The 27,816-nt window shown below is 49.3% G+C and overlaps 1 protein-coding gene across 1 annotated transcript in view; it reads left to right on the forward strand.

The window, feature by feature from the left end:
- LOC147121682 (putative voltage-dependent R-type calcium channel subunit alpha-1E) overlaps positions 1-27,816 on the forward strand; it is a 1,254,166-nt gene that overhangs the window by 898,845 nt on the left and 327,505 nt on the right. The window contains exons 26-28 of the mRNA XM_085977984.1: positions 249-409; positions 14,442-14,576; positions 20,453-20,654. Of these exons, the coding sequence (XP_085834110.1) occupies positions 249-409; positions 14,442-14,576; positions 20,453-20,654 (498 nt within the window). The remainder of the gene's footprint in view (positions 1-248; positions 410-14,441; positions 14,577-20,452; positions 20,655-27,816) is intronic.

Genomic DNA, 27,816 nt, shown 5'->3' on the forward strand with positions numbered 1-27,816 from the left:
ATGTGGAAGTTCAGCCATGATCTTATTGAATGGTGGAGCAGGCTCGAGGGGACGTATGGCCTACTCCTGCTTCTATTTCTTTCGTTTTTATGCCCTCACACTGTCTCATCTCCTCTGCCACTCATGGTCTCCCAGTCAGGGGAATGAGAGTGACCTGAGTAATAAAGTTGTAGACTGTAAGAGGGCCAGTAGGCTTGGGGCTCTGTACTCATGGCATGTGTTACTCTCCTGTGGCGTTCTGGTTTCAGGCGGTGTTCGACTGCGTGGTGACATCACTGAAGAATGTGTTTAACATTCTGATAGTCTACAAACTCTTCATGTTCATCTTCGCAGTAATCGCCGTGCAGCTCTTCAAGGGCAAATTTTTCTACTGCACAGACAGCAGCAAGATGACAAAAAAGGAATGCAGGTGATGGAGTTCTCTCACACTCCCAGAGTACTACATCTGGTCACACTGCACCACACACACTCCCAGAGTACTACATCTGGTCACACTGCCCTACACACTCTCTCCCAGAGTACTACATCTGGTCACACTGCACCACACACTCCCAGAGTACTACATCTGGTCACACTGCCCTACACTCTCTCCCAGAGTACTACATCTAGTCACACTGCCCTACACACACTCCCAGAGTACTACATCTAGTCACACTGCCCTACACACACTCCCAGAGTACTACATCTGGTCACACTGCCCTACACTCTCTCCCAGAGTACTACATCTGGTCACACTGCCCTACACACACTCCCAGAGTACTACATTAGGTCACACTGCCCTAAACACTCTCCCAGAGTACTACATCTGGTCACACTGCCCTACACACACTCCCAGAGTACTACATTTGGTCACACTGCCCTACACACACTCCCAGAGTACTACATCTGGCCACATTGTCCTACACACACTCCCAGAGTATTACATCTGGACACATTGCCCTACACACAATCCCAGAGTACTACATCTGGCCACATTGTCCTACACACACTCCCAGTGTACTACATCTGGTCACACTGCCCTACAAACACTCCCAAGAGCACTACAGCTGGCCACACTGCACCACACACTCCCAGAGTACTACATCTGGTCACACTGCCCTTCACACTCTCCCAGAGTACTACATTTGGTCACACTGTCCTACACACACTCCCAGCGTACTACATCTGGTCACACTGCCCTACACACAATCCCAGTGTACTACATCTGGTCACGCTGCCCTACACACACGCCCAGAGTACTACATCTGGACACACTGCCCTACAAACACTTCCAAGAGTACTACAGCTGGACACACTGCACCACACACTCCCAGAGTACTACATCTGGTCACACTGCCCTTCACACTCTCCCAGAGTACTACATTTGGTCACACTGTCCTACACACACTCCCAGAGTACTACATCTGGCCACACTGTCCTACACACACTCCCAAGATTACTACATCTGGACACACTGCCCTACACACACTGCCAGAGTACTACATCTGGTCACACTGCCCTACACACACTCCCAGAGTACTACATCTGGCCACACTGCCCTACACACACTCCCAAGATTACTACATCTGGACACACTGCCCTACACACACTGCCAGAGTACTACATCTGGTCACACTGCCCTACACACACTCCCAGTGTACTACATCTGGTCACACTGCCCTACACTCTCTCCCAGAGTACTACATCTGGTCACACTGCCCTACACACACTCCCAGTGTACTACATCTGGTCACACTGCCCTACACTCTCTCCCAGAGTACTACATCTGGTCACACTGCACCACACACACTCCCAAGATTACTACATCTGGTCACACTGCCCTACACACTCTCCCAGAGTACTACATCTGGTCACACTGCCCTACACACTCTCCCAGAGTACTACATCTGGTCACACTGCCCTACACTCTCTCCCAGAGTACTACATCTGGTCACACTGCACCACACACACTCCCAAGATTACTACATCTGGTCACACTGCCCTACACACTCTCCCAGAGTACTACATCTGGTCACACTGCCCTTCACACTCTCCCAGAGTACTACATTTGGTCACACTGTCCTACACACACTCCCAGCGTACTACATCTGGTCACACTGCCCTACACACAATCCCAGTGTACTACATCTGGTCACGCTGCCCTACACACACGCCCAGAGTACTACATCTGGACACACTGCCCTACAAACACTTCCAAGAGTACTACAGCTGGACACACTGCACCACACACTCCCAGAGTACTACATCTGGTCACACTGCCCTTCACACTCTCCCAGAGTACTACATTTGGTCACACTGTCCTACACACACTCCCAGAGTACTACATCTGGCCACACTGTCCTACACACACTCCCAAGATTACTACATCTGGACACACTGCCCTACACACACTGCCAGAGTACTACATCTGGTCACACTGCCCTACACACACTCCCAGAGTACTACATCTGGCCACACTGCCCTACACACACTCCCAAGATTACTACATCTGGACACACTGCCCTACACACACTGCCAGAGTACTACATCTGGTCACACTGCCCTACACACACTCCCAGTGTACTACATCTGGTCACACTGCCCTACACTCTCTCCCAGAGTACTACATCTGGTCACACTGCCCTACACACACTCCCAGTGTACTACATCTGGTCACACTGCCCTACACTCTCTCCCAGAGTACTACATCTGGTCACACTGCACCACACACACTCCCAAGATTATTACATCTGGTCACACTGCCCTACACACTCTCCCAGAGTACTACATCTGGTCACACTGCCCTACACACTCTCCCAGAGTACTACATCTGGTCACACTGCCCTACACACACTCCCAGAGTACTACATCTGGTCACACTGCACCACACACACTCCCAGAGTACTACATCTGGTCACACTGCACCACACACTCCCAGAGTACTACATCTGGTCACACTGCACCACACACTCCCAGAGTACTACATCTGGTCACACTGCCCTACACTCTCTCCCAGAGTACTACATCTGGTCACACTGCCCTACACACACTCCCAGAGTACTACATCTGGTCACACTGCACCACACACTCCCAGAGTACTACATCTGGTCACACTGCACCACACACTCCCAGAGTACTACATCTGGTCACACTGCCCTACACTCTCTCCCAGAGTACTACATCTGGTCACACTCTCCTACACACACTGCCAGAGTACTACATCTGGTCACACTGCCCTACACTCTCTCCCAGAGTACTACATCTGGTCACACTCTCCTACACACACTGCCAGAGTACTACATCTGATCACACTGCCCTACACTCTCTCCCAGAGTACTACATCTGGTCACACTGCACCACACACACTCCCAGAGTACTACATCTGGTCACACTCTCCTACACACACTGCCAGAGTACTACATCTGGTCACACTGCCCTACACTCTCTCCCAGAGTACTACATCTGGTCACACTGCACCACACACTCCCAGAGTACTACATCTGGTCACACTGCCCTACACTCTCTCCCAGAGTACTTCATCTGGTCACACTCTCCTACACACACTGCCAGAGTACTACATCTGGTCACACTGCCCTACACTCTCTCCCAGCGTACTACATCTGGTCACACTGCCCTACACACAATCCCAGTGTACTACATCTGGTCACACTGTCCTACACACACTCCCAGCGTACTACATCTGGTCACACTGCCCTACGCACACTCCCAGAGTACTACATCTGGTCACACTGCCCTTCACACTCTCCCAGAGTACTACATTTGGTCACACTGTCCTACACACACTCCCAGAGTACTACATCTGGTCACACTGCCCTACACACACTCCCAGAGAACGACATCTGGACACACTGCCCTACACACACTCCCAGCGTACTACATCTGGTCACACTGCCCTACACACAATCCCAGTGTACTACATCTGGTCACACTGTCCTACACACACTCCCAGCGTACTACATCTGGTCACACTGCCCTACACACACTCCCAGCGTACTACATCTGGTCACACTGCCCTTCACACACTCCCAGAGTACTACATCTGGCCACACTGTCCTACACACACTCCCAGAGTACTACATCTGGCCACACTGCCCTACAAACCCTTCCAAGAGTACTACATCTGGCCACACTGTCCTACACACACTGCCAGAATACTACATCTGGTCACACTGCCCTACACACACTCCCAGAGTACTACATCTGGCCGCACTGCCCTACACACACTCCCAAGATTACTACATCTGGCCACACTGCCCTACACACACTCCCAAGATTACTACATCTGGACACACTGCCCTACACACACTCCCAGAGTACTACATCTGGTCACACTGCCCTACACACACTCCCAGAGAACTACATCTGGACACACTGCCCTACACACACTCCCAGCGTACTACATCTGGTCACACTGCACCACACACTCTCCCAGAGTACTACATCTGGTCACACTGCACCACATACACTCCCAGGGTGCTACATTGGTCTCACTGCCCTACACACACTCCCAAGAGTACTACATCTGGCCACACTGTCCTACACACACTCCCAGAGTACTACATGTAGTCACAGTGAACTGTGTAGTTTTCTACATTACAAAAGCATCTATACTTCAAAAGAACTTCACTGGCTGTAAAGCGCTTTGGGACATCCTGAGATCATGTGTGTGCTTGTGCGAGTGTTTGTATGTGTATGTGTGCCTGTGTATGCATGCGGGCATATTAGTGTGTCTGTGTGTGTGTCTGTTTGCATGCACGTGTGTGTGTGTGTGTGTGTGTGTGTGTGTGTGTGTGTGTGTGTGTGTGTGTATGTATCTGTTTGCATGTCAATGGGTTTGTCTGTATGCATGTCTGTGCATGTGTTAGAGGGTCCTACCATCATGGATCCTTCTTTCTTTTACAAACAGTAGTCCTTGATCAATCCAAGATCCAAATACCTTCTTTTAATGCACAAAACACAAAGCAAGATCACATAATACATCTTTTAGCTCTTCAACTCCCAGCCTCTCTCAACCCCTACTTCCCCTGATGCTCACCTGGCAGGGGAAAGGCTCCTCCCACTCCACGTGCTTCCACTCCAGTTGCAATTATCTTTAAAGCGGAGGTTCTTAAAATGGCTGTACCCTTACTCGGGGACCAGAGCCCTCATCATCCTATGGCTGGCGTACCATCTCTAAATCACCCTGCTACAGTGTATGTGCATGTGTGCGTGTTTGTTTGTGTGTGTGTATTCATGTGTGTGTGTGTGTGCGCATGTGTGTGCGCATGTGTGTGCGCATGTGTGTGTGTGTGTCATAGAGTCATAGAGCTATACAGCACAGAAAGAGGCCCTTCGGCCCATCGCATCTGCGCTGGCCATCCATCCCTGTCCAGTCTAATCCCATTTTCCAGCATTTGGTCCGTAGCCTTGTATGCTGTGGCATTTCAAGTGCTCATCCAAATGCTTCTTGAATGTTGTGAGGGTTCCTGCTTCTACCACCCTTTCAGGCAGTGAGTTCCAGATTCCAACCACCCTCTGGGTGAAAAAGTTTTTCCTCAAATCCCCTCTAAACCTCCTGCCCCTTACCTTGAATCTATGCCCCCTTGTTATTGACCCCTCTATCACAGAAATCACACAGAAACCCCACAGTGCAGATAGAGGCCATTTCGGCCCATCGAGCCTGCACCGACACATATCCCACCCGATCCTCGTAACCCCTACACCAACACATATCCCACCCTATCCCCGTAACCCCACGTATTTAATCCCCCTAACACTAAGGGTCAATTTATCATAGCTAATCAACCTAACCCGCACATCTTTGGACTGTGGGAGGAACCGGAGCACCCGGAGGAAATCCACGCAAACACGGGGAGAATGTGCAAACTCCACACAGACAGTCACCCGAGACCGGATTCGAACCCAGGTCCCTGGCGCTGTGAGGCAACAGTGCTAACCACTATGCCACCGTGTTCCTTTCTATCCACCCTATCTATGCCCCTCATAATTTTGTATACCTCAATCAGGTCCCCCCTCAGCCTTCTCTGCTCCAAGGAAAACAGCCCCAGCCTGTCCAGTCTTTCTTCATAGCTGAAGCGCTCCAGCCCAGGTAACATCCTGGTAAATCTCCTCTGCACCCTCTCCAAAGCAATCACATCCTTCCTATAGTGTGGCGACCAGAACTGCACACAGTACTCCAGCTGTGGCCTTACCAGCGTTTTGTACAGCTCCATCATAACCTCCCAGCTCTAATATTCTATGCCTCGGCTAATGAAGGCAAGTATCCCATATGCCTTTTTAACCACCTTATCCACCTGTTGTGCTGCCTTCAGGGATCTATGTACATGCAGACCAAGGTCCCTCTGATCCTCTGTCTTTCCTAGGGTCTTACCATTCATTGTGTATTCCCTTGCCTTGTTAGTCCATTCAAAATGCATCACCTCACACTTTTCAGGGTTAAATTCCATTTGACACTGTTCCGCCCATCTGACCAACCCATCTATATCGTCCTGTAGCCTGAGGCTTCCCACCTCGCTATTGACCACCCCAGCAATTTTCGTGTCATCTGCGAACTTACTGATCATACCTTTTACATTCACATCCAAATCATTAATGTAGACCACAAACAGCAAGGGACCCAGCACCGATCCCTGCGGTACCCCACTGGACACAGGCTTCCAGTTACAAAAACAACCTTCCACCATCACCCTCGGCCTTCTGCCACTAAGCCAGTTTTGGATCCAATGTGCCAAGGCACCCTGGATCCCATGGGCTCTTACCTTCCTGACCAGTCTCCTATGCGGGATTTTATCAAAAGCCTTACTGAAATCCATGTAAACCACATCCACTGCACTACCCTCATCCACACATCCAGTCACCCCCTCGAAAAATTCAATCAAATTGGTCAGACATGATCTTCCCTTGACAAAGCCATGCTGGCTATCCCTAATTAATCCCTGCCTCTCCAAGTGGAGACCAATTCTGTCCCTCAGAATTTTTTCCAATAATTTCCCTACCACTGATGTTAGGCTCACTGGCCTGTAATTCCCTGGTTTATCCCTACTACCCTTCTTGAATAATGGTACTACGTTAGCTGTTCTCCAGTCCTCTGGCACATCCCCTGTGGCCAGAGAGGTTCTGAAAATTTGTGTCAGAGCCCCTGCAATCTCCTCCTTTGCCTCACATAGTAGCCTGGGATACATCTCGTCCGAGCCTGAGGATTTATCCACTTTTAAGCCTGCTAAAACCGCTAGTACCTCCTCCATCTCGATGCTAATATGTTCAAGTATATCACAGTCCCCCTGCCCGATTTCTGTGTCCACATCGTCTTTCTCCATAGTGAACACAGATGCAAAAAATTCATTTAAAACCCCAGCTACATCCTCTGGCTCTACGCACAGTTTGCCACTTTGGTCCCTAATGGGCCCTACTCTTTCCCTAGTTATCCTCTTGCCCTTAATATACTTATAAAACACCTTTAGGATTTTCCTTTATTTTGCTCGCCAGTGTTATTTCATGGCCCCGCCTCGCTCTCCTAATTTCTTTTTAAATATCACCCTGCACTTTTTATACTCCTCTAGGGCTTCCTCTGTCTTTAGTCCTCTGTGTTGGATCTGTGATTCAGAGGATATGCTGTTATTCAATAATCACACGATGCTGTACATTAACAATAAACAGGTCTTTACTGGAGGAGGGTAGTCTCAAGATTGGGGGTACAGAGGCATGCGCAAAGCTTATATACAGGTGTGGTCACTGCCGGTACTACAGTATACAGGAGCTGTAAAAGTAGTTCTGACTTAAAGGCACATACACTACAATTCCTCCCCTTTTAGATTAGTAGTACCCCTAATATTCAAATAACAATTAACATTTCAACATGTACATTAAACAACAAAAGTCCATTTATAGATTCAGTCTTGGGGCGGCTTCCTGACCCTTTCGGGATAGCGCCTTTCCGGAGGTTCTTGTTCTTGGTGCAGAGGCGATTCTGACCCCTTTTCATCGGGTAGTTCATCGGGTTCCACTGCTACTGGGTCTGAGGTAGATGCTACCGGTATGTCGGGTTCATCCCCAGGTACTCGAGACATGGGGTTGACGCGTTCCTGTGATGCTAAGATCTGATCGACGTGGCGTCTCACAATGTTCTCCCCGACATCCACTGTGTACATTAATGGCCCCTGCCTTGTACATATCGTTCCGGGTTGCCATTTCTCTGTTCGATAGTCATGGGCCAAGACTGGTTGCCCTACATTGAAGCTCCTTGTCGGCTTCTCATTGATGTGCTGGAATTGTTTGTCCTCAACATTTCTTCGCACATTTGGTCTGAGCAAATCCAGACGAGATCTCAACCTTCGGTTAAAGAACATCATGGCCGGGGTCTGGTTGGTAACTGCATGTGTCGCGTTTCGGTAGGCTAATAAGAAATTGTCCATCTTATGCTGTAGTGGAATTTCATTGTCGCACATGGCCTTTATCGCCTTCTTAAAGGTTTGTACGAACCTCTCAGCCAATCCATTTGTGGCTGGATGATACGGGGCGGATGTGTAATGCCTTACCCCATTCCTTCTCATAAATTTTTGGAACTCGTCAGACACAAACTGTGGTCCATTATCAGAGCAAATCTGCTCTGGCAAACCGTTTCTGGCAAATATGGTCCGTAGGACTGCAATCGTTTTCTCTGTAGTGGTTGAAGACATTTTTATCACCTCAGGCCACTTTGAATGAGCATCCACTGCTATTAAGAACATTGAGTCCATGAATGGACCAGCGAAATCAATATGCACCTGTTGCCATGGAGAGGAGGGCCACTCCCATGGGTGTAGAGGGGCATGTGGTGGTGCATTTTGGACCTTCTGGCATCCTAAGCAGCTCTTAGTTAGGTTTTCGATTTGTTGATCGATTCCCGGCCACCACACCTAAGCCCTAGCAAGGCTTTTCATTTTCACTCCCCCCAGATGACCTTCATGTAGCTCATTTAGCACTCTCTCCCTTAACTTGGGTGGAATCACCACTCTGGATCCACACATCACTGTCCCCTGGCATACTGACAGCTGTTCTCTTCTGGATGAGAATGCTGGCAACAGTGAGTCGCCATGGGTTGGCCATCCCCTCGCCGTCAATTCATATACCCGAGACAGCGTCAGATCATTGCGGGTCTCCTTCTCTATATCCGCGTTCGTTACTGGCAATCGTTCAATTATTGACGAATAAAATATCTCGATAGGGTCCACTGCTGGTGCTTCCTCCACAGTAGGCAGTGGCAGGCGCGATAGCCCATCAGTGTTCCCATGCTGTTTCGTGCCTTTATATTCTATTTCATATTGATTCGCCCCTAGAAACAGGGACCATCTTTGTAACCGCTGTGCAGTCATCACTGGAACGCCCTTCTTAGGATTAAAGATGGAGACAAGTGGCTGGTGGTCAGTCAGCAAGGTGAACTTCTGCCCATGCAGATAGTGGTTGAATTTTTTTACTCCCCATACTAGGCTGAGGGCCTCCCTGTCAATCTGGGCGTAGTTGCACTCGGCTGAGGTTCGTGACCGAGACGCAAAGGCCTCTCCAACCCATCTGGGAATTTGTGCGACAGCACCGCTCCAATACCATAGGGTGATGCATCACATGCCAAACGAATTGGTAGTGCTGGGTTGAAATGGGCCAACACCTCTTTTGATGTGATCAATTCTTTACACTTCTGGAAAGCTCGTCTACGTTCGTCATCCCACTTCCATGGTACCCCTGTTTGCAGTAGGGTGTTCAGCGGGTGTAATACCGTAGACAAATTAGGTAAGAACTTGTGGTAGTAGTTTACCAGCCCGAGGAACGACCTCAGTTGTGCACATTTTCCGGTGCTGGAGCCTTGACTACTGCCTCAATCTTGTCAGGGGACTTATGTAACCCCTCTTCATCGATGACGTGGCCACAATACAAGATCTGTTTCTGGAAAAATTCGCACTTGTGGCGATTAGCTCGTAGCCCATACTCCTTTAATCTGGTGAGCACCTTCTCCAAGTTGGCGAGGTGATCACCGTCATTTTCGCCCGTGACCAAGATGTCGTCCAAATAATACTGGGTCCCTGGAATCCCTTGCAGGACCTGATCCATCGCCCTTTGCCAGATAGCCGGAGCCGAGGCTACTCCAAACACCAGCCGGTTGTATTGATAGAGACCTTTATGAGTGTTAATCGTAAGGTTTTGTTTCGAAGCTTCTTCTACCTCCATTTGCAAGTACGCCTGGGCTAGATCAATTTTGGTGAAGCGTTTACCTCCAGATAGCGAGGCGAAAATATCCTCAATTCGTGGAAGCGGATATTGTACCGTGTGAAGGACTGGGTTCACTGTCACCTTAAAATCCCCACAGATGCGGACCACCTTTGGTTCCCCAGGCGTATCACTCAACGACCTCTTCATTACAGGAACGATGGGTGTAGCCCACTCACTCCAGTCCACTTTGGACAGTACTCCTGAACGTTCCAACCCTTCCAGCTCTGCTTCAACAGCTGGTCTGATCGCATAAGGCACTGGTCTGGCCTTCAGAAACTTTGGGCTCGCATTTTCCTCTATTTTAATCATTGCTGTTATTCCTTTTAGTGTTCCTAGTCCCTCCTGGAACACTTCTTTTGCGTCAGTTAGCATTTTTGACAGTCGTCCAGGTGTGATGTCGTCATCCTTTATGGCCTCAACCTTCAGTGCCTGTATGGAATGCCAATCTAATTGTATCTTCCGGATCCATTCACGTCCTAGCAGTGGTGGTCCTCCATCTGGCAATACATATATATCCATTTTAGGTATTTCCTGGCCTTTATATGTCACTTTCACCCTTATTTTTCCTTTGGGGTAGACTTTTTGCCCCGTATACGTCTTCAAGACAATCTCTGTAGCTTTCAAGGGTATGTGTGAAAATAGCCGCTTGTAGTCTCTTTGATTTATGACTGTTAGAGCTGATCCTGTGTCCAATTCCATTTTCACTTGGACTCCGTCTATCTTGAGTGTAACCCAGATAGTCTGGTGATCCTCCATTTCAGTTACCTTATGTAGTTTCAGACAACCCAGCTCCTTGCTTCCAGAGTCTGTGTCACTTTTCTGTTCGTCTGAACCACTGTCCATCACCTGGTGTACCTTTTTGTACTTCTCCTGTGGAGATTTCTTACTGTTGGTTTTCTTCCCAGACCTGCAGAATCTTGCTATGTGTCCTGCTTTCCCACACTGTCTGCACACTTGGTCCTTGAACCAACAATCTTTCTGGTCATGTGTTGTTCTGCCGCAGCGATAGCACTTCCCTGTTCCATAGGACATTTCATTGGTGCCATATTCTTGCGGTCTCCGTTGTATCTCTGCAGCGCCCCTTGCGGCTGCTTCGTGTGATACTGCCATACTGAAAGCTTTGTCCAGCGTAAGATCCTTTTCTGATAGAAGCCGTTTCTGGGGTTCCTTCACTTTGTAGCCCACACACAAACTTGTCCCTTAACGTATCTGCTAGTCCCGCTCCAAACTGGCAGTGTTTCGATAGCTTCCGTTAGGTACTCAGCATTGCTTTCGTCTTTGTGTTGGTTCCTTTTATGGAACTTAAATCGTTCTGCTATCAGCAGCGGTGTGGGGTTTAAGTGGTCCTGTAGGATTTCTACTATGCTTTCAAATTTCTTGTTCACCGGCTTCTCTGGGGTTATTAGATTTCGCAGTAACCCATAAGTTTTTGCACCCATGGAATTTAACAGAACCAGTGCTTTATTAGCATCTGGCACTTCATTCGCCCTGCAGTACACCTCAATACGTTCCACATATGTCGCCCAATCTTCGACTTCATTGTCGAACGTAGAGATACTGCCACTCTTCGGCATCCTTGGGTGTGAGTTAACTGTCAAAAATGGCGGCTCCCGCGCTTCCCCTTCTTCTCCGCGGCTCAATGGCATCTCCCGCGCTCCCCTTCCTTCGCCCTGCGGACCCTGTTCAGCCCGTGAGCCCTGGCTGTGCTCTGCGCGTTCTTTTTTTATTTTTTGACGCCGCTCAGTCTAGAACCCGGCTGTTTCTTTACCCTCTCTCCGGTTTGTTTTCTTTTTCTCGACGCCGCTCGGTGTTCAACCCCCGGCTGCACCTTGCGCTCTTCACCCTCTGTCTTACCCCGTCGACGCTGCTCGGCTTTCTCTCTGCCGTCGGTCGGCTCCAGCCGCCGCTGCTCGGGAAGGGTCTGCGCTGGACCTGTCGTCGGTGTCTTGCTGATCGTCGTGGCTGGGGAACCAAGCCCGGCTCTCCACAGCCTCCCCTGCGAAGTTCAATCTCTGCCTGACGGCTGGGCGGTTGCTCGTGGTCGACGCCCGTGTTCCTGGCCTCGACTTTTTTTTATGTTGCAGGTAGATTCGAATCGACACTCGTCGCCACTGTTGGATCCGTGATTCAGAGGATATGCTATTATTCAATAATCACATGGATGCTGTACAGGTCTTTACTGGAGGAGGGTAGCCTCAAGACTGGGGGTACAGAGGCATGCGCAAAGCTTATATACAGGTGTGGTCACTGCCGGTACTACAGTATACAGGAGCTGTAAAAGTAGTTCTGACTTAAAGGCACATACACTACACTCTGTATCTGCCAAAAGCCCCACTTTTTTTCCTAATCCATTCTCGTATATCCCTTGACAGCCAAGGTTCCCTGGGCTTGTTGGTCCCACCCTTGACCTTTACGGGAACATGTTGCCATTGTACTCTCTCAATTTCCTTTCTGAAAGACTCCCATTGCTCCGATGTGGATTTTCCTTCAAGTAGCTGATCCCAGTCCACATTGGCCAGATCCTGCCTTATCATATTAAAATCGGCCTTCCCCCAATTTGGCACCTTTTATTACCGGTCCATCCTTGTCCTTTTCCGTGACTACCTTAAATCTCACCGAATTATGGTCACTGTCACCAAAATGCTCACCTACCAACACTTCTACCACTTGCCCGGCCACATTCCCTAGAATTAGGTCTAGTACCGCCCCCTCTCTTGTAGGACTTTATACATGCTGGCTCAAAAAGCTCTCCTGGATGCACTTTAAGAATTCTGCACCCTCTAAGCCTTTCACACTCTGACTATCCCAGTTAATATTGGGGAAGTTGAAATCCCCCACTATAATTACCCTATTATTTGCACACTTCTCTGAGATTTGCCTACATACCTGTTCCTCTATCTCCCCCTGGCTATTTGGGGACCTATAGTACACTCCCAGCAAAGTGCTAGCCCCTTTTTGTTTTTAAGTTCAACCCATATGGCCTCATTAGAGGAACCTGTTAATATATCATCCCTCCTTACAGCAGTAATTGTCTCCTTAATTAATATTGCGACACCCCTTCCTCTTTTACCCCCTCCTCTGTCTCGCATGAAAATTCTATACCCCGGAATATTGAGCTGCCAGTCTTGCCCCTCCCTCAACCATGTCTCCGTGATAGCAACAATATCATACTCCCATGTGTTCATAAACGACTTCAGTTCATCCACCTTATTTGTAAGACTCCTTGCATTAAAATAAATGCCATTTAGCCTTGCCCTACTCCCTTGTGCCGTTACATATTTGCTCTGCCTTCCAGTCTGACTTATTTTTTCCTCTATATTTGGCTGTACATCACCCCCTATTATAGCTCCACTCTGTATCCCATCCCCCTGCCAAGTTGGTTTAAACCCCCCCGAACAGTGCTAGCAAACCTCCCCGTAAGGATATTTGTCCCGTTCTGGTTCAGGTGCAACCCGTCCAACTTGTACAAGTCCCACCTTCCCCAGAAGCAGGCCCAGTGATCCAGGAAACTAAAGCCCTCCCCCCTGCACCAACTCTTTCGCCACGCATTCATCTGCTCTATCCTCCTATTCCTATACTCACTAGTACGTGACACCGGGAGTAATCCAGAGATTACAAACTTGTCTTGCCTTTGTGTGTGTGTGTACATTGTTGAATCCGTGAATCTTTAGGTAGTGTGTCCTTCAAATAATCGACAGAGACTGCAGAGGAACAATCAACAGGTGTTTACTGGATGAGGGTTGCTCTAAAACTAAACAGTACAGATCCCTACTCAGGGTTATATACAGGTGTGGTCACTGCCGGTACTACAGTATACAGGAGCTGTAAAAAGTTGTTCTCCCCTTAAAGGCACATACACTACATACATGTGTGTGTATGTGTGCATGCCTGTGTGTGTGTGCATGTGTGTGTGTGTATGTAAATGTGTGTGTGTATGTGTGTGTTTATGTGTGTGCGTGTGCTTGCATGTGTGTGTATGTGTGCATGTGCGTGTGTGGCAATGTGTGCATGTGTGTGTGCACATGTGTCTGTGTGTGCATGTGTGGCTGTCTGCGTGTGTATGTGTGTGTGTGTGTGTGTGCATGTGTGCACACCTGATTGTGTGTGCATGTACATTTGTGGACATGCGTGTGTGTATGTGTGTGTTTGCGTGTTCGTGTATGTCTGTCACTTAATGGGACTTTTTTTCTAACCCCTTTCAGAGGCCAGTATGTGGTATATGAGTCAGAGAATAAAGTTGTTGATCGAGAGTGGAAACGTTACGACTTTCACTATGATAACGTCATCTGGGCCCTGCTGACCCTGTTCACCGTCTCTACTGGAGAGGGCTGGCCGCAGTAAGTAACTGCTGACCAGTATGCAAGATAACTACCATCATTGGCACATTAAAAAGCATCGGAAGGGAACCTTTCTTGTCAGCTGATTTGAACTACTGGCTGGCTTCCTAGACTACTTTAGAAAGCATGAAAAAGCTAAGCAGTGAGGGCATGCTGCATAATGGAGGCTTGTATTCCCTCAGGTATAGATGATTAAGGGGTGATCTAGTTGAGTTGTTTAGGATGATTGAAGCATTTATAAACATAGAACATAGAGAAATAGGAGCAGGAGTAGCCATTCGAGCCTGCTCCACCATTCAATATGATCATGGCTGATCCTCTATCTCAATACCTTATTCCCACTCTCTCCCCATACCCCTTGATGCCTTTTGTGTCTAGAAATCTATCTCCTCCTTAAATTTATTCAGAGACTTGGCCTCCACAGCCTTCTGTGGTAGAGAATTCCACAGGTTCACCACACCCTGAGTGAAGAAATTTCTCCTCATCTCAGTTCTAAATGTCCTACCCCGTATTCTGAGAGTTGATATTGTAGGTAGAGAAGAATGAGTTCCTCTGGTGGGGGTGGGCAGAACAAGGGGGCGTAATCTTGAAATTAGAGCCAGGCTGTTCAGGGCTGATGTCACGAAGCACTTCTTCACACAAAGTGTAGTGGAAATCTGGAACACTTTCCCCCCAAAAATTGTGATTCTGGGTGTCAATTGGATCTTTCAATGCTCAGATCTTTTGTTAGGTAAGGGTATCAAGGGATCGGGAGCAAAGGCAGGTCGATGAAGTTGATGTACAGAACAGCCATGATCTAATTGAACGGGGGAAGATTCTGAATAGCCTACTCCTGTTCCTATGTTGCTATGTTGATATCTCCCTGAGGGAGAGGGACTGAGAGATCCCATTCAGTGTACAGATATCTCCCTGAGATGGACATTAGGAGTATGTTTGTGTGCATGTGCTAGGCCGATGTAGCAGAGCCTGGTCTCCAATCGTCTTTGACCCTCTTGCCATTGGACCAAGACCTTGCTCTGTCAAGCCCGTGTGGTAGCTGATGTGCAACGGCCACCCCACGATAAAAGAATTCACGCACAGGCATCTTCCACTCTTTAAAATGAAGTTCAGGACCTGGAACATCAGGACCCTCATGGACAACCACAACAGAGACAGACCGGAAGGCTGTACTGCTATCGTTGCCCAGGAGCTCAGACTTTTTGACATAGACATTGCCACCCTAAGTGAGACTCAGTGGGCAGTGGAAGGCCAGCTCAAGGAGCAAGGCAGTGGTTACACCTTCTTCCTGAAAGGCAAACCTGAAGAAAAACGCTCCCTCCATGGGGTAGGCTTCGCCATAAAAAATGAGCTAGTTGGGCATTTGATAGACGCGGAATCAACGAACACTTCATGAGTCTTCCGCTCATCCTAACCTGGAACCAGTGCACTATGGTCATCAGTCGTGCACCCCAACACTCGAAGCCACAGACGAGACCAAAGAGGAATTCTACTCCAGCCTCGAACAAACCCTGTTCCGAGTCTCAATGGGCGACAAGCTGATCCTCCTTGGCAACTTTAACGCCAGAGTTGGAAAGGACACTGACCTCTGGAGAGGTGTGATCGGCAGAGAGGGGGTAGGGAAAGGCAACTCCAATGGTACCCTCCTCCTGACGAAATGCTTAGAACATGGCCTTGTCACAACCAACAACTTGTTCCATCAGAGGAACAAGTACAAGGCTTCATGGTAACACCCTCGCTCCAAGCACTGGCATCTGCTGGACTACGTCATCATCTGAGCGAGGGGACCACAAGGATGTCTGCATCACCCGCGCCATGACAGGAGCTGACGACTGTTGGACAGACCAATGCCTAATCTGCTCTGTCATCTCCATCAATGTAACCCCAAAACAGCGGCAGCAATAGAAACAATGCCGCAGGAAAATCAACGCTGAAGCACTCAAAGAAAGCCCTATTCAGCCTGTGCCTCACAACTAACCTGATGACTCCCAGTGATTCAGAGACACAGAGTGTCCACGACACCTGTTCTGCACTCAAGGCCTCCATAATCAGCACCTGTGAAGAGATGCTCTGTCACTTGACCAGGAAACACCAAGACTGGTTCGATGAGAATGACCAGGAGATCCAGGAGCTAATAAACTGCAAGCGCAAGGCATTCTTGATCTGGAAACAGCAACACAACTCAAGAGCAAGAAAGCAGCTCTACAGATGAATGAAGGCTGAGATTCAAACAAAAACACGCGACCTAAAGAGTAGATGGTGGGTGGAGAACGTGCAGGAGATCCAGCAGCTAGCCGACAACCACGACGTGCGTGGATTCTTTCGCGCAGTTAAGACCAGCTATGGCCCAAGCACCCAAGGTCCTACCCCACTGTGGGCCAAGAACGGAGAGGTATTCATCAAGGACAGAGAAGCAGTCAGTGCCCGCTGGAAGGAGCACTTCGAAGATCTCCTTAACCGAGACTCTGTCTTCAACGTGAGTGTCCTCAACTCCATCCCGCAGCATGCTACCAGCCACCACCTCAGCACAACCCCAGCCCAGCATGAGGTAGGAAAGGTCAAACAGCAACTGAAGAACAACAATGCCTCAGGAGCAGATGGAATCCCCGCCGAGGCGCTAAAACATGGCAGATCACTATTGGCGCGAATACATGAACTAATTTCTCTTATTTGGAAGGAGGAGAGCATGCCAGGGGATCTCAGAGATGCCGTAATAGTGACCATCTTCAAGAAAGGTGACAAGTCTGATTGCGGTAATTACAGAGGAGTTTCCCTGCTGTCTGCCACAGGAAAAGTCATCACAAAAATCCTCCTCAATCGCCTTCTCCCAGTGGCTGAAGATCTCCTCCCAGAGTCGCAATGTGGATTCTGCCCACTAAAGGGTACAATGGACATAACCTTCACCACCTGTCAAATACAAGAGAAATGCAGGGAACAGCACCAACTGCTGTACATGGCCTTCTTTGATCTCACAATAGCCTTCGACAAAGTCAACTGTGAGGGATTATGGATGGCCATCCTCAAATTCGGCTGCCCTCAAAAGTTTGTCACCATCCTCCGCCTGCTTCACGATGACATGCAAGCCGTGATTCTAATCAAAGAATTCACCACAGACTCAATTCACATGCGGACTGGGGTCAAGCAAGGCTGTGTAATCGCACCTATGCTCTTCTCAATCTTCCTTGCTGCAATGCTCCATCTCACCCTGAGTAAGCTCCCCATTGGAGTGGAGCTAATCTACAGAACAACCGGGAAACTGTTCAACCTCCGTCGCCTCCAGTCCAGATCCAAAGTGTTCACATCCTCTGTCATCGAATTACATTATGCAGACGATGATTGCATCTGTGCTCACTCGGAGGCTGAACTCCAAACCATCGTCAACACCTTCACATGTGCCTTACACTAAACATCCGTAAGACAAAGGTCCTCTACCAACCTGCCCCCGCCACACAGTACTGCCCCCCGATTATCAAAATCCACGACGAGGCCTTGGACAAGATGGACCATTTTCCATACCTCGCGAGCTTACTGTCAAGAAGGGCAGACGTCGATGATGAAGTCCAACACCGCCTTCAGTGTGCCAGTGCAGCCTTCGGTCGCCTGAGGAAGAGAGTGTTTGAAGACCAGGACCTCAAACCTGGCACCAAGCTCATGGTTTACAGAGCAGTAGTGATTCCCGCCCTCCTGTATGCTTCAGAGATATGGACCATGTACAGCAGGCACCTCAAAGCACTGGAGAGATACCACCAATGCTGCCTCCGCAAGATCCTGCAAATCCATTGGCAGGTTAGGCGCACCAACGTCAGTGTTCTCATTCAGGCCAACATCTCCAGCATCGAAGCTTTGACCACGCTCGACCAGCTCCGATGGATGGCATTGTCCACATGCTCGATACAAGAATCCCAAAACAAGCTCCGACACAGCAGGAGAGCCCCAGGTGGGCAATGGAAACACTTCAAGGACACCCTCAAAGCCTCTTTGAAAAAATGCAACATCCCCTCCGACACGTGGGAATCCCTGGCCCAAGACCGCTCAAAGTGGAGGAGAAGCATCCGGCAAGATGCCGAACACCTCGAGTCTCTTTGCCGGGAGCAAGTGGTAGCCAAGCGCAAACAGCGGAAGGAGTGCACGTCAACCCAAGCACCCCATCCACCCTCCCCTTCAACCACCGTCTGCTCCACCTGTGAAAGAGAATGTAGGTCCTGCATTGGACTCATCAGTCACCTGAGAACTCATTTTTAGTGTGGGAGCAAGTAATCCTCGGTTCCGAGGGGCTGCCTAAGAAGAGAAGAGAAGAAGATCTACCTAAGAGAAAGTAACTGAGAGACTCCAGTCGGTGTACAGATAGCTCTGAGAGAGAGAGGGACTTAGCGACACCAGTCAGTATACCGATATCTGCCTGAGGGAGAGGGGTTGTGTGACACCAGTCAATGTTCAGATATCTCCTTGAGAGAGGGGACTGAAAGGCATCAGTCAGTGTACAGATATCCCATTCAGGGAGAGGGACTGAGTCAGTGTACAGATATCTCCCTGAGAGAGTGAGTGAGCGACACCAATCAGTGTACAGATATCTCCATGAGGGAGAGTGACTGAGCGACACCAGTCATTATAAAAATATCTTGCTGAGTGAGAGGCACTGAGAGACATCAGTCAGTGTACAGATATCTCTCTGAGGGAGAGGGTAACTGAGAGATAACTGTCAGTGTACAGATATCTCCTTCAGAGAGGGGGCTGAAAGACCTCAGTCAGTGTACAGATTTCTCGCTGTGGGAGAAGGACTGAGAGACCCCAGTCAATGTATAGATATCTCTCAGAGGGAGAGATGAAGTGAGAGACAATAGTCATTGTACAGATATCTCCTTGAGAGAGGGGGCTGAGAGACACCAGTCAGCATACAGATATCTCCTTGAGAGCAGGGACTGAGATACACCAGTGAGTGTACAGATACGTCCCTGAGAGAGGGACTGAGAGACCCCAGTCAATGTATAGATATATCTCAGAGGGAGAGATGAACTGAGAGACAACAGTCATTATACCGATATCTCCTTGAGAGAGGGGGCCGAGAGACACCAGTCAGTGTACAGATATATCCTTGAGAGAGGGACTGACAGACGCCAGTCAGTGTACAGATACCCCATTCAGGGAGAGGGACTGAGACCCCAGTCAGTGTACAGATATCTCCCTGAAATGGGGCTGAGAGACACCAGTCAGTGTACAGATATCTCCCTGAGAGAGGGACTGAGATATACCAGTGAGTGTACAGGTAAGTACCTGAGAGCGGGACTGAGAGACCCCAGTTAATGTATAGATACCACGTTGAGAGAGAGGGAGTGAGAGACACCAGTCAGTGAAAAGTTATCTCCTTGAGAGTGGACCTGAGAGATATGCAGTGTAGAGATATCTCCCTGAGTGAGGGACTGAGACACCAGTCAGTGCACATATATCTCCCTGAAGAGAGAGACTGAAAGACACCAGTGTACAGATAGCTGCCTGAAGAGAGAGACTTAGAGACACTAGTCAGTGTACAGATATCTCACTGAAGGAGAGGGTCTGTGAGATATGAGTTATTGTACAGATATCTCCTCGAGGGAGAGGGACTGAGAGACAGAAGTCAGTATACAGATCACACACTGAGAGAGAGGGTCTGAGAGACACCAGCCAATGTACAGATATCTCCCTACAGATTTACACCACTGGGTTCAGGGATAGTGAACAGGGGGAACCCGGCTGATATTGACCCCCTCCCTCATACAGCTGTCCATGAACTGCAGTCACCGTCTCCCCAAGGAGAGAATGGAATTTGAGACCTGGTCTATGAGTGGGGTGTGCAGTATCACTTTGGGTGAGATATTAACATGTTGAACTCTGTGTTGTAACAGGGTCCTGCAGCATTCAGTGGATGTGACAGAGGCAGACCAAGGACCCATCCCGGGGAACAGAATGGAAATGTCCATCTTCTATGTTGTATATTTTGTTGTCTTCCCCTTCTTCTTCGTCAATATCTTCGTGGCATTGATCATCATCACCTTCCAGGAGCAGGGGGACAAGATGCTGGAGGAGAGCAGCCTGGAGAAAAATGAGGTCCTTTATTATTTGTTTCTCACTCTCTTCCTCCTTCAGACCACATTCTATCTCTTCCTCACACACTCTCCATCACACTTCACATTCCCTTCTTCACACTTCACACTCTCTGTCCTTCACATTCTCTCCTTCACTCACTCGCTCCTTCACACTGTCTCCTTCACACTCTGCATCACACTCTCTACTTCACACTCTCCCTCATTCACACTCTCTCCTCCATACTCTCTCTCCTGCAAACTCTCTCAACCTTCACTCTCTCTCCTTCACACTCACTCTAGTCACACGCTCAACTTCAAACTCTCTCTCCTATATAATCTTCCTCCTTCACACACGCTTCTTCACACTCTCTCACCAACACACACTCTCTCCTTCCCACGTTCTCTCCTTCCCACGCTCTCTCCTTCCCACGCTCTCTCCTTCCCACGCTCTCTCCTTCCCACGCTCTCTCCTTCCCACGCTCTCTCCTTCCCACGCTCTCCTTCACACTCTGTACTTCACACTCTCTACTTCACACTCTCTACTTCACACTCTCTACTTCACACTCTCTACTTCACACTCTCTACTTCACACTCTCTACTTCACACTCTCTACTTCACACTCTCTCTCTCCTTCACACTCGCTCCGTCATGCACTCCCACCTTCACCTACTCTCCTTCATACTTCATTCACTCTCCGTCACACACTCTCCTTCACACATTCTCTCCTTCACACTCTCCCTCCTTCACACTCACTCTCCTTCATACTCTCTCTCCTTCACACCCTCGCTCCTTCACAATCTCTGTCCTTCACACTCTCTCTCAATCACACTATCTCTTTCATACTCCCTCCATCACATTCTTTCACCTTCACACTCTCTCTCCTTCACACTCTCTGTCGCTCAAACTCCCTCATTAACACTCTCTCTCCTTCACACTTCACTCTCTCTCCTTCACATTCTCTTTTTCACACTCTCGGTCCTTCACATTCTCTCCTTCACACTCTCTCTCCTTCACCCTGTCTCTCCTTCACCCTGTCTCTCCTTCACCCTGTCTCTCCTTCACCCTGTCTCTCCTTCACACTGTCTCCACTTCACACTCTCTCCACTTCACACTCTCCCCTTCACACTCTCCCCTTCACATTCTCCCCTTCACATTCTCCCCTTCACACTCTCCCCTTCACACTCTCTCCTTCACACACTCTCCTTCACACTCTCCCCTTCACACACTCTCCTTCACACACTCTCCTTCACACACTCTCCTTCACACTCTCTCTCCTTCACACTCTCTCTCCTTCACACTCTCTCTCCTTCACACTCTCTCCTTCACACTCTCTCTCCTTCACGCTCCCTCTCTTCACACTCTCTCCTTCACACTCTCTCCTTCACACTCTCTCCTTCACACTCTCTCTTCACACTCTCTCCTTCACACTCTCTCTCCTTCACACTCTCTCTCCTTCACCCTCTCTCTCCTTCACCCTCTCTCTCCTTCACCCTCTCTCTCCTTCACACTCTCTCTCCTTCACACTCTCTCTCCTTCACTCTCTCTCTCCTTCACACTCTCTCTCCTTCACACTCTCTCTCCTTCACCCTCTCTCTCCTTCACCCTCTCTCTCCTTCACTCTCTCTCTCCTTCACACTCTCTCTCCTTCACACTCTCTCTCCTTCACACCTCTCTCTCCTTCACACTTCTCCATCACACACTCTCTCCTTCACACTCTCTCTCCTTCACACTCTCTCTCCTTCACACTCTCTCTCCTTCACACTCTCTCTCCTTCACACTCTCTCTCCTTCACACTCTCTCTCCTTCACACTCTCTCTCCTTCACACTCTCTCTCCTTCACACTCTCTCTCCTTCACACTCTATCCTTCACACTCTCTCTCCATCACACTTTCTCCTTCACACACTCTCTCCTTCACTCTCTCTCTCCTTCACACTCTCTCTCCTTCACACTCTCTCTCCTTCACACACTCTCATCCTTCACACTCTCTCTCCTTCACCCTCTCTCTCCTTCACACTCTCTCTCCTTCACCCTCTTCTCTCCTTCACCCTCTCTCTCCTTCACCCTCTCTCTCCTTCACTTCTCTCTCTCCTTCACACTCTCTCTCCTTCACACTCTCTCACTTCACACTCTCTCTCCTTCACACTCTCTCTCCTTCACACTCTCTCTCTCCTTCATACTCTCTCCTTCACACTCTCTCCTTCACACTCTCTCTCCTTCACACTCTCTCTCCTTCACACTCTCTCTCCTTCACACTCTCTCTCCTTCACACTCTCTCTCCTTCACACTCTCTCTCCTTCACACCTCTCCTTCACACTCTTCTCTCCTTCACACTCTCTCTCCTTCACACTCTTTCCTTCACACTCTCTCTCCTTCACACTCTCTCTCCTTCACTCTCTCTCTCCTTCACACACTCTCTCCTTCACACACTCTCTCCCTTCACTCTCTCTCTCCTTCACACTCTCTCCTTCACCCTCTCTCTCCTTCACACTCTCTCTCCTTCACACTCTCTCTCCTTCACACTCTCTCCTCCTTCACACTCTCTCTCCTTCACACACTCTCTCCTTCACACACTCTCTCCTTCACACTCTCTCTCCTTCACACTCTCTCTCCTTCACACTCTCTCTCCTTCACACTCTCTCTCCTTCACACTCTCTCTCCTCCTTCACTCTCTCTCTCCTTCACTCTCTCTCTCCTTCACACTCTCTCTCCTTCACACTCTCTCTCCTTCACACACTCTCTCCTTCACCTCTCTCTCTCCTTCACCCTCTCTCTCCTTCACTCTCTCTCTCCTTCACACTCTCTCTCCTCACACTCTCTCCTCACTCTTCTCCTTCACACTCTCTCTCCTTCACACTTTCTCCTTCACACACTCTCTCCTTCACACTCTCTCTCCTTCCACACTCTCTCCTTCACACTCTCTCTCCTTCACACTCTTCTCCTTCACACACTCTCTCCTTCACACACTCTCTCCTTCACACTCTCTCTCCTTCACACTCTCTCTCCTTCACACTCTCTCTCCTTCACACTCTCTCTCCTTCACACTCTCTCTCTCCTTCACACACTCTCTCCTTCACACTCTCTCTCCTTCACCCTCTCTCTCCTTCACCCTCTCTCTCCTTCACCCTCTCTCTCCTTCACTCCTCTCTCTCCTTCACCCTCTCTCTCCTTCACTCTCACTCACTCTCCTTCACACTCTCTCCTTCACACTCTGCTCTCCTTCACACTCTCTCACCTTCACACCTCTCTCCTTCACACTCTCTCCTTCACACTCTCTCCTTCACACTCTCTCTCCTTCATACTCTCTCCTTCACACTCTCTCTCCTTCACACTCTCTCTCCTTCACACTCTCTCTCCTTCACACACTCTCTCCTTCACACTCTCTCTCCTTCACACTCTCTCTCCTTCACACTCTCTCTCCTTCACACTCTCTCTCCTTCACACTCTCTCCTTCACACTTTCTCTCCTTCACACTCTCTCTCCTTCACACACTCTCCTTCACACTCTCTCATCCTTCACACTCTCTCTCCTTCACGCTCTCTCATCCTTCACACACTCTCTCCTTCACACACTCTCTCCTTCACACTCTCTCTCTCCTTCACTCTCTCTCTCCTTCACCCTCTCTCTCCTTCACACTCTCTCTCTTCACACTCTCTTCTCCTTCACACTCTCTCTCCTTCACACACTCTCTCCTTCACACTCTCTCTCCTTCACACTCTCTCTCCTTCACACTCTCTCTCCTTCACTCTCTCTCTCCTTCACTCTCTCTCACCTTCACACTCTCTCTCCTTCACCACTCTCTCTCCTTCACACTCTCTCTCCTTCACACACTCTCTCCTTCACCCTCTCTCTCCTTCACCCTCTCTCTCCTTCACTCTCTCTCTCCTTCACACTCTCTCTCCTTCACACTCTCTCTCCTTCACACTCTCTCTCCTTCACACTTCTCCTTCACACACTCTCTCCTTCACACTCTCTCTCCTTCACACGCTCTCTCCTTCACACTCTCTCTCCTTCACACTTTCTCCTTCACACACTCTCTCCTTCACACTCTCTCTCCTCACACTCTCTCTCCTTCACACTCTCTCTCCTTCACACTCTCTCCTTCACACTCTCTCCTTCACACTCTCTCTCCATCACACTCTCTCTCCTTCACACTCTCTCTCCTTCACACTCTCTCTCCTTCACACTCTCTCTCCTCACACTTTCTCCTTCACACACTCTCTCCTTCACTCTCTCTCTCCTTCACACTCTCTCTCCTTCACACTCTCTCTCCTTCACACCCTCTCTCCTTCACACTCTCTCTCCTTCACCTCTCTCTCCTCACCTCTCTCTCCTTCACCCTCTCCTTCACTCTCTCTCCTTCACACTCTCTCTCCTTCACACACTCTCCTTCACACTCTCTCTCCTTCACACTCTCTCTCCTTCACTCTCTCTCTCCTTCACACTCTCTCTCCTTCACACCTCTCTCCTCACACTTCTCTCCTTCACACTCTCTCTCCTTCACACTCTCTCTCCTTCACTCTCTCTCTCCTTCACTCTCCCTCTCCTTCACACTCTCTCCTTCACACACTCTCTCCTTCACACTCTCTCTCCTTCACTCTCTCTCTTCTTCACTCTCTCTCTCTTCACACTCTCTCTCCTTCACACTCTCTCTCCTTCACACTCTCTCCTTCACACTCTCTCTCCTTCACACTCTCTCTCCTTCACTCTCTCTCCTTCACTCTCTCTCTCCTTCACTCTCTCTCTCCTTCACACTCTCCTTCACACTCTCTCTCCTTCACACTCTCTCTCCTTCACTCTCTCTCTCCTTCACACTCTCTCTCCTTCACACTCTCTCTCCTTCACACTCTCTCTCCTTCACACTCTCTCTGCCTTCACACTCTCTCTCCTTCACACTCTCATCCTTCACACACTCTCTCTCATCACACTCTCTCTCTCCTTCACTCTCTCTCTCCTTCACTCTCTCTCCTTCACACTCTCTCTCCTTCACACTCTCTCTCCTTCACACTCTCTCCTTCACACTCTCTCTCCTTCACACTCTCTCTCCTTCACACTCTCTCTCCTTCACACTCTCTCTCCTTCACACTCTCTCTCCTTCACACTCTCTCTCCTTCACACTCTCTCCTTCACACTCTTCTCTCCTTCACACTCTCTCTCCTTCACACACTCTCTCCTTCACACTCTCTCTCCTTCACTCTCTCTCCTTCACACTCTCTCTCCTTCACTCTCTCTCTCCTTCACTCTCTCTCTCCTTCACCTCTCTCTCCATCACTCTCTCTCCTTCACACTCTCTCTCCTTCACACTCTCTCTCCTTCACACTCTCTCTCCTTCACACTCTGTCTCCTTCACATCTCTCTCCTTCACACTCTCTCTCCTTCACTCTCTCTCTCCTTCACACTCTCTCCTTCACACTCTCTCTCCTTCACACTCTCTCTCCTTCACACACTCTCTCTCCTTCACACTCTCTCTCCTTCACACTTCTCTCCTTCACACTCTCTCTCCTTCACACTCTCTCTCCTTCACACTCACTCTCCTTCAACTCTCTCTCCTTCACACTCTCTCTCCTTCACACTCTCTCTCCTTCACACTCTCTCCTTCACACTCTCTCTCCTTCACACACTCTCTCCTTCACACACTCTCTCCTTCACACTCTCTCTCTTCACTCTCTCTCTCCTTCACTCTCTCTCTCCTTCACACTCTCTCCTTCACACTCTCTCTCCTTCACACTCTCTCTCCTTCACACTCTCTCTCCTTCACTCTCTCTCTCCTTCACACTCTCTCTCCTTCACACACTCTCTCCTTCACACTCTCTCTCCTTCACACTCTCTCTCCTTCACACACTCTCTCCTTCACACTCTCTCTCCTTCACTACTCTCTCTCCTTCACACTCTCTCTCCTTCACACACTTTCTCTCCTTCACACTCTCTCTCCTTCACACTTTCTCTCCTTCACACTCTCTCTCCTTCACACTCTCTCTCCTTCACACTCACTCTCCTTCAAACTCTCTCTCCTTCACACTCTCTCTCCTTCACACTCTCTCTCCTTCACACTCTCTCTCCTTCACACTCTCTCTCCTTCACACACTCTCTCCTTCACACACTCTCTCCTTCACACTCTCTCTCCTTCACTCTCTCTCTCCTTCACTCTCTCTCTCCTTCACACTCTCTCCCTTCACTCTCTCTCTCCTTCACACTCTCTCTCCTTCACACTCTCTCTCCTTCACTCTCTCTCTCCTTCACACTCTCTCTCCTTCACACACTCTCTCCTTCACACACTCTCTCCTTCACACTCTCTCTCCTTCACACTCTCTCTCCTTCACACACTCTCTCCTTCACACTCTCTCTCCTTCACACTCTCTCTCCTTCACTCTCTCTCTCCTTCACACTCTCTCTCCTTCACTCTCTCTCTCCTTCACACTCTCTCTCCTTCACACTCTCTCTCCTTCACAGTCTCTCTCCTTCACACTCTCTCTCCTTCACTCTCTCTCTCCTTCACACTCTCTCTCCTTCACACTCTCTCGTCCTTCACACTCTCTCTCCTTCACACTCTCTCTCCTTCACACTCTCTCTCCTTCACACTTTCTCTCCTTCACACTTCTCTCTCCTTCACACTCTCTCTCCTTCACTCTCTCTCTCCTTCACGCTCTCTCTCCTTCACTCTCTCTCCTTCACACTCTCTCTCCTTCACACTCTCTCTCCTTCACACTCTCTCTCCTTCACACCTTCTCTCCTTCACACTCTCTCCTCCTTCACCACTTCTCTCCTTCACACTCTCTCTCCTTCACACTCACTCTCCTTCACACTCTCTCCCCTTCACACTCTCTCTCCTTCACACTCTCTCTCCTTCACACTCTCTCTCCTTCACACTCTCTCTCCTTCCCTCTCTCCCTTCACATCACTCTCTCCTTCACACTCTCTCTCCTTCACACTCCTCTCTCCTTCACTCTCTCTCTCCTTCACTCTCTCTCTCCTTCACACTCTCTCCTTCACACTCTCTCTCCTTCACACTCTCCTTCACACTCTCTTCCTTCACTCTCTCTCTCCTTCACCACTCTCTCTCCTTCACACTCTCTCTCCTTCACGCACTCTCAATCCTTCCCTCTCTCTCTCCTTCACACACTCTCTTCCTTCACACTCTCTCTCCTTCCACGCACTCTCTCCTTCACTCTCTCTCTCCTTCACACTC

The sequence above is a fragment of the Somniosus microcephalus genome, chromosome 3 (assembly GCF_052327205.1).
Source record: "Somniosus microcephalus isolate GS21.2 chromosome 3, FLI_Smic_1.0, whole genome shotgun sequence".
Classification (NCBI taxonomy): Eukaryota; Metazoa; Chordata; class Chondrichthyes; order Squaliformes; family Somniosidae; genus Somniosus; species Somniosus microcephalus.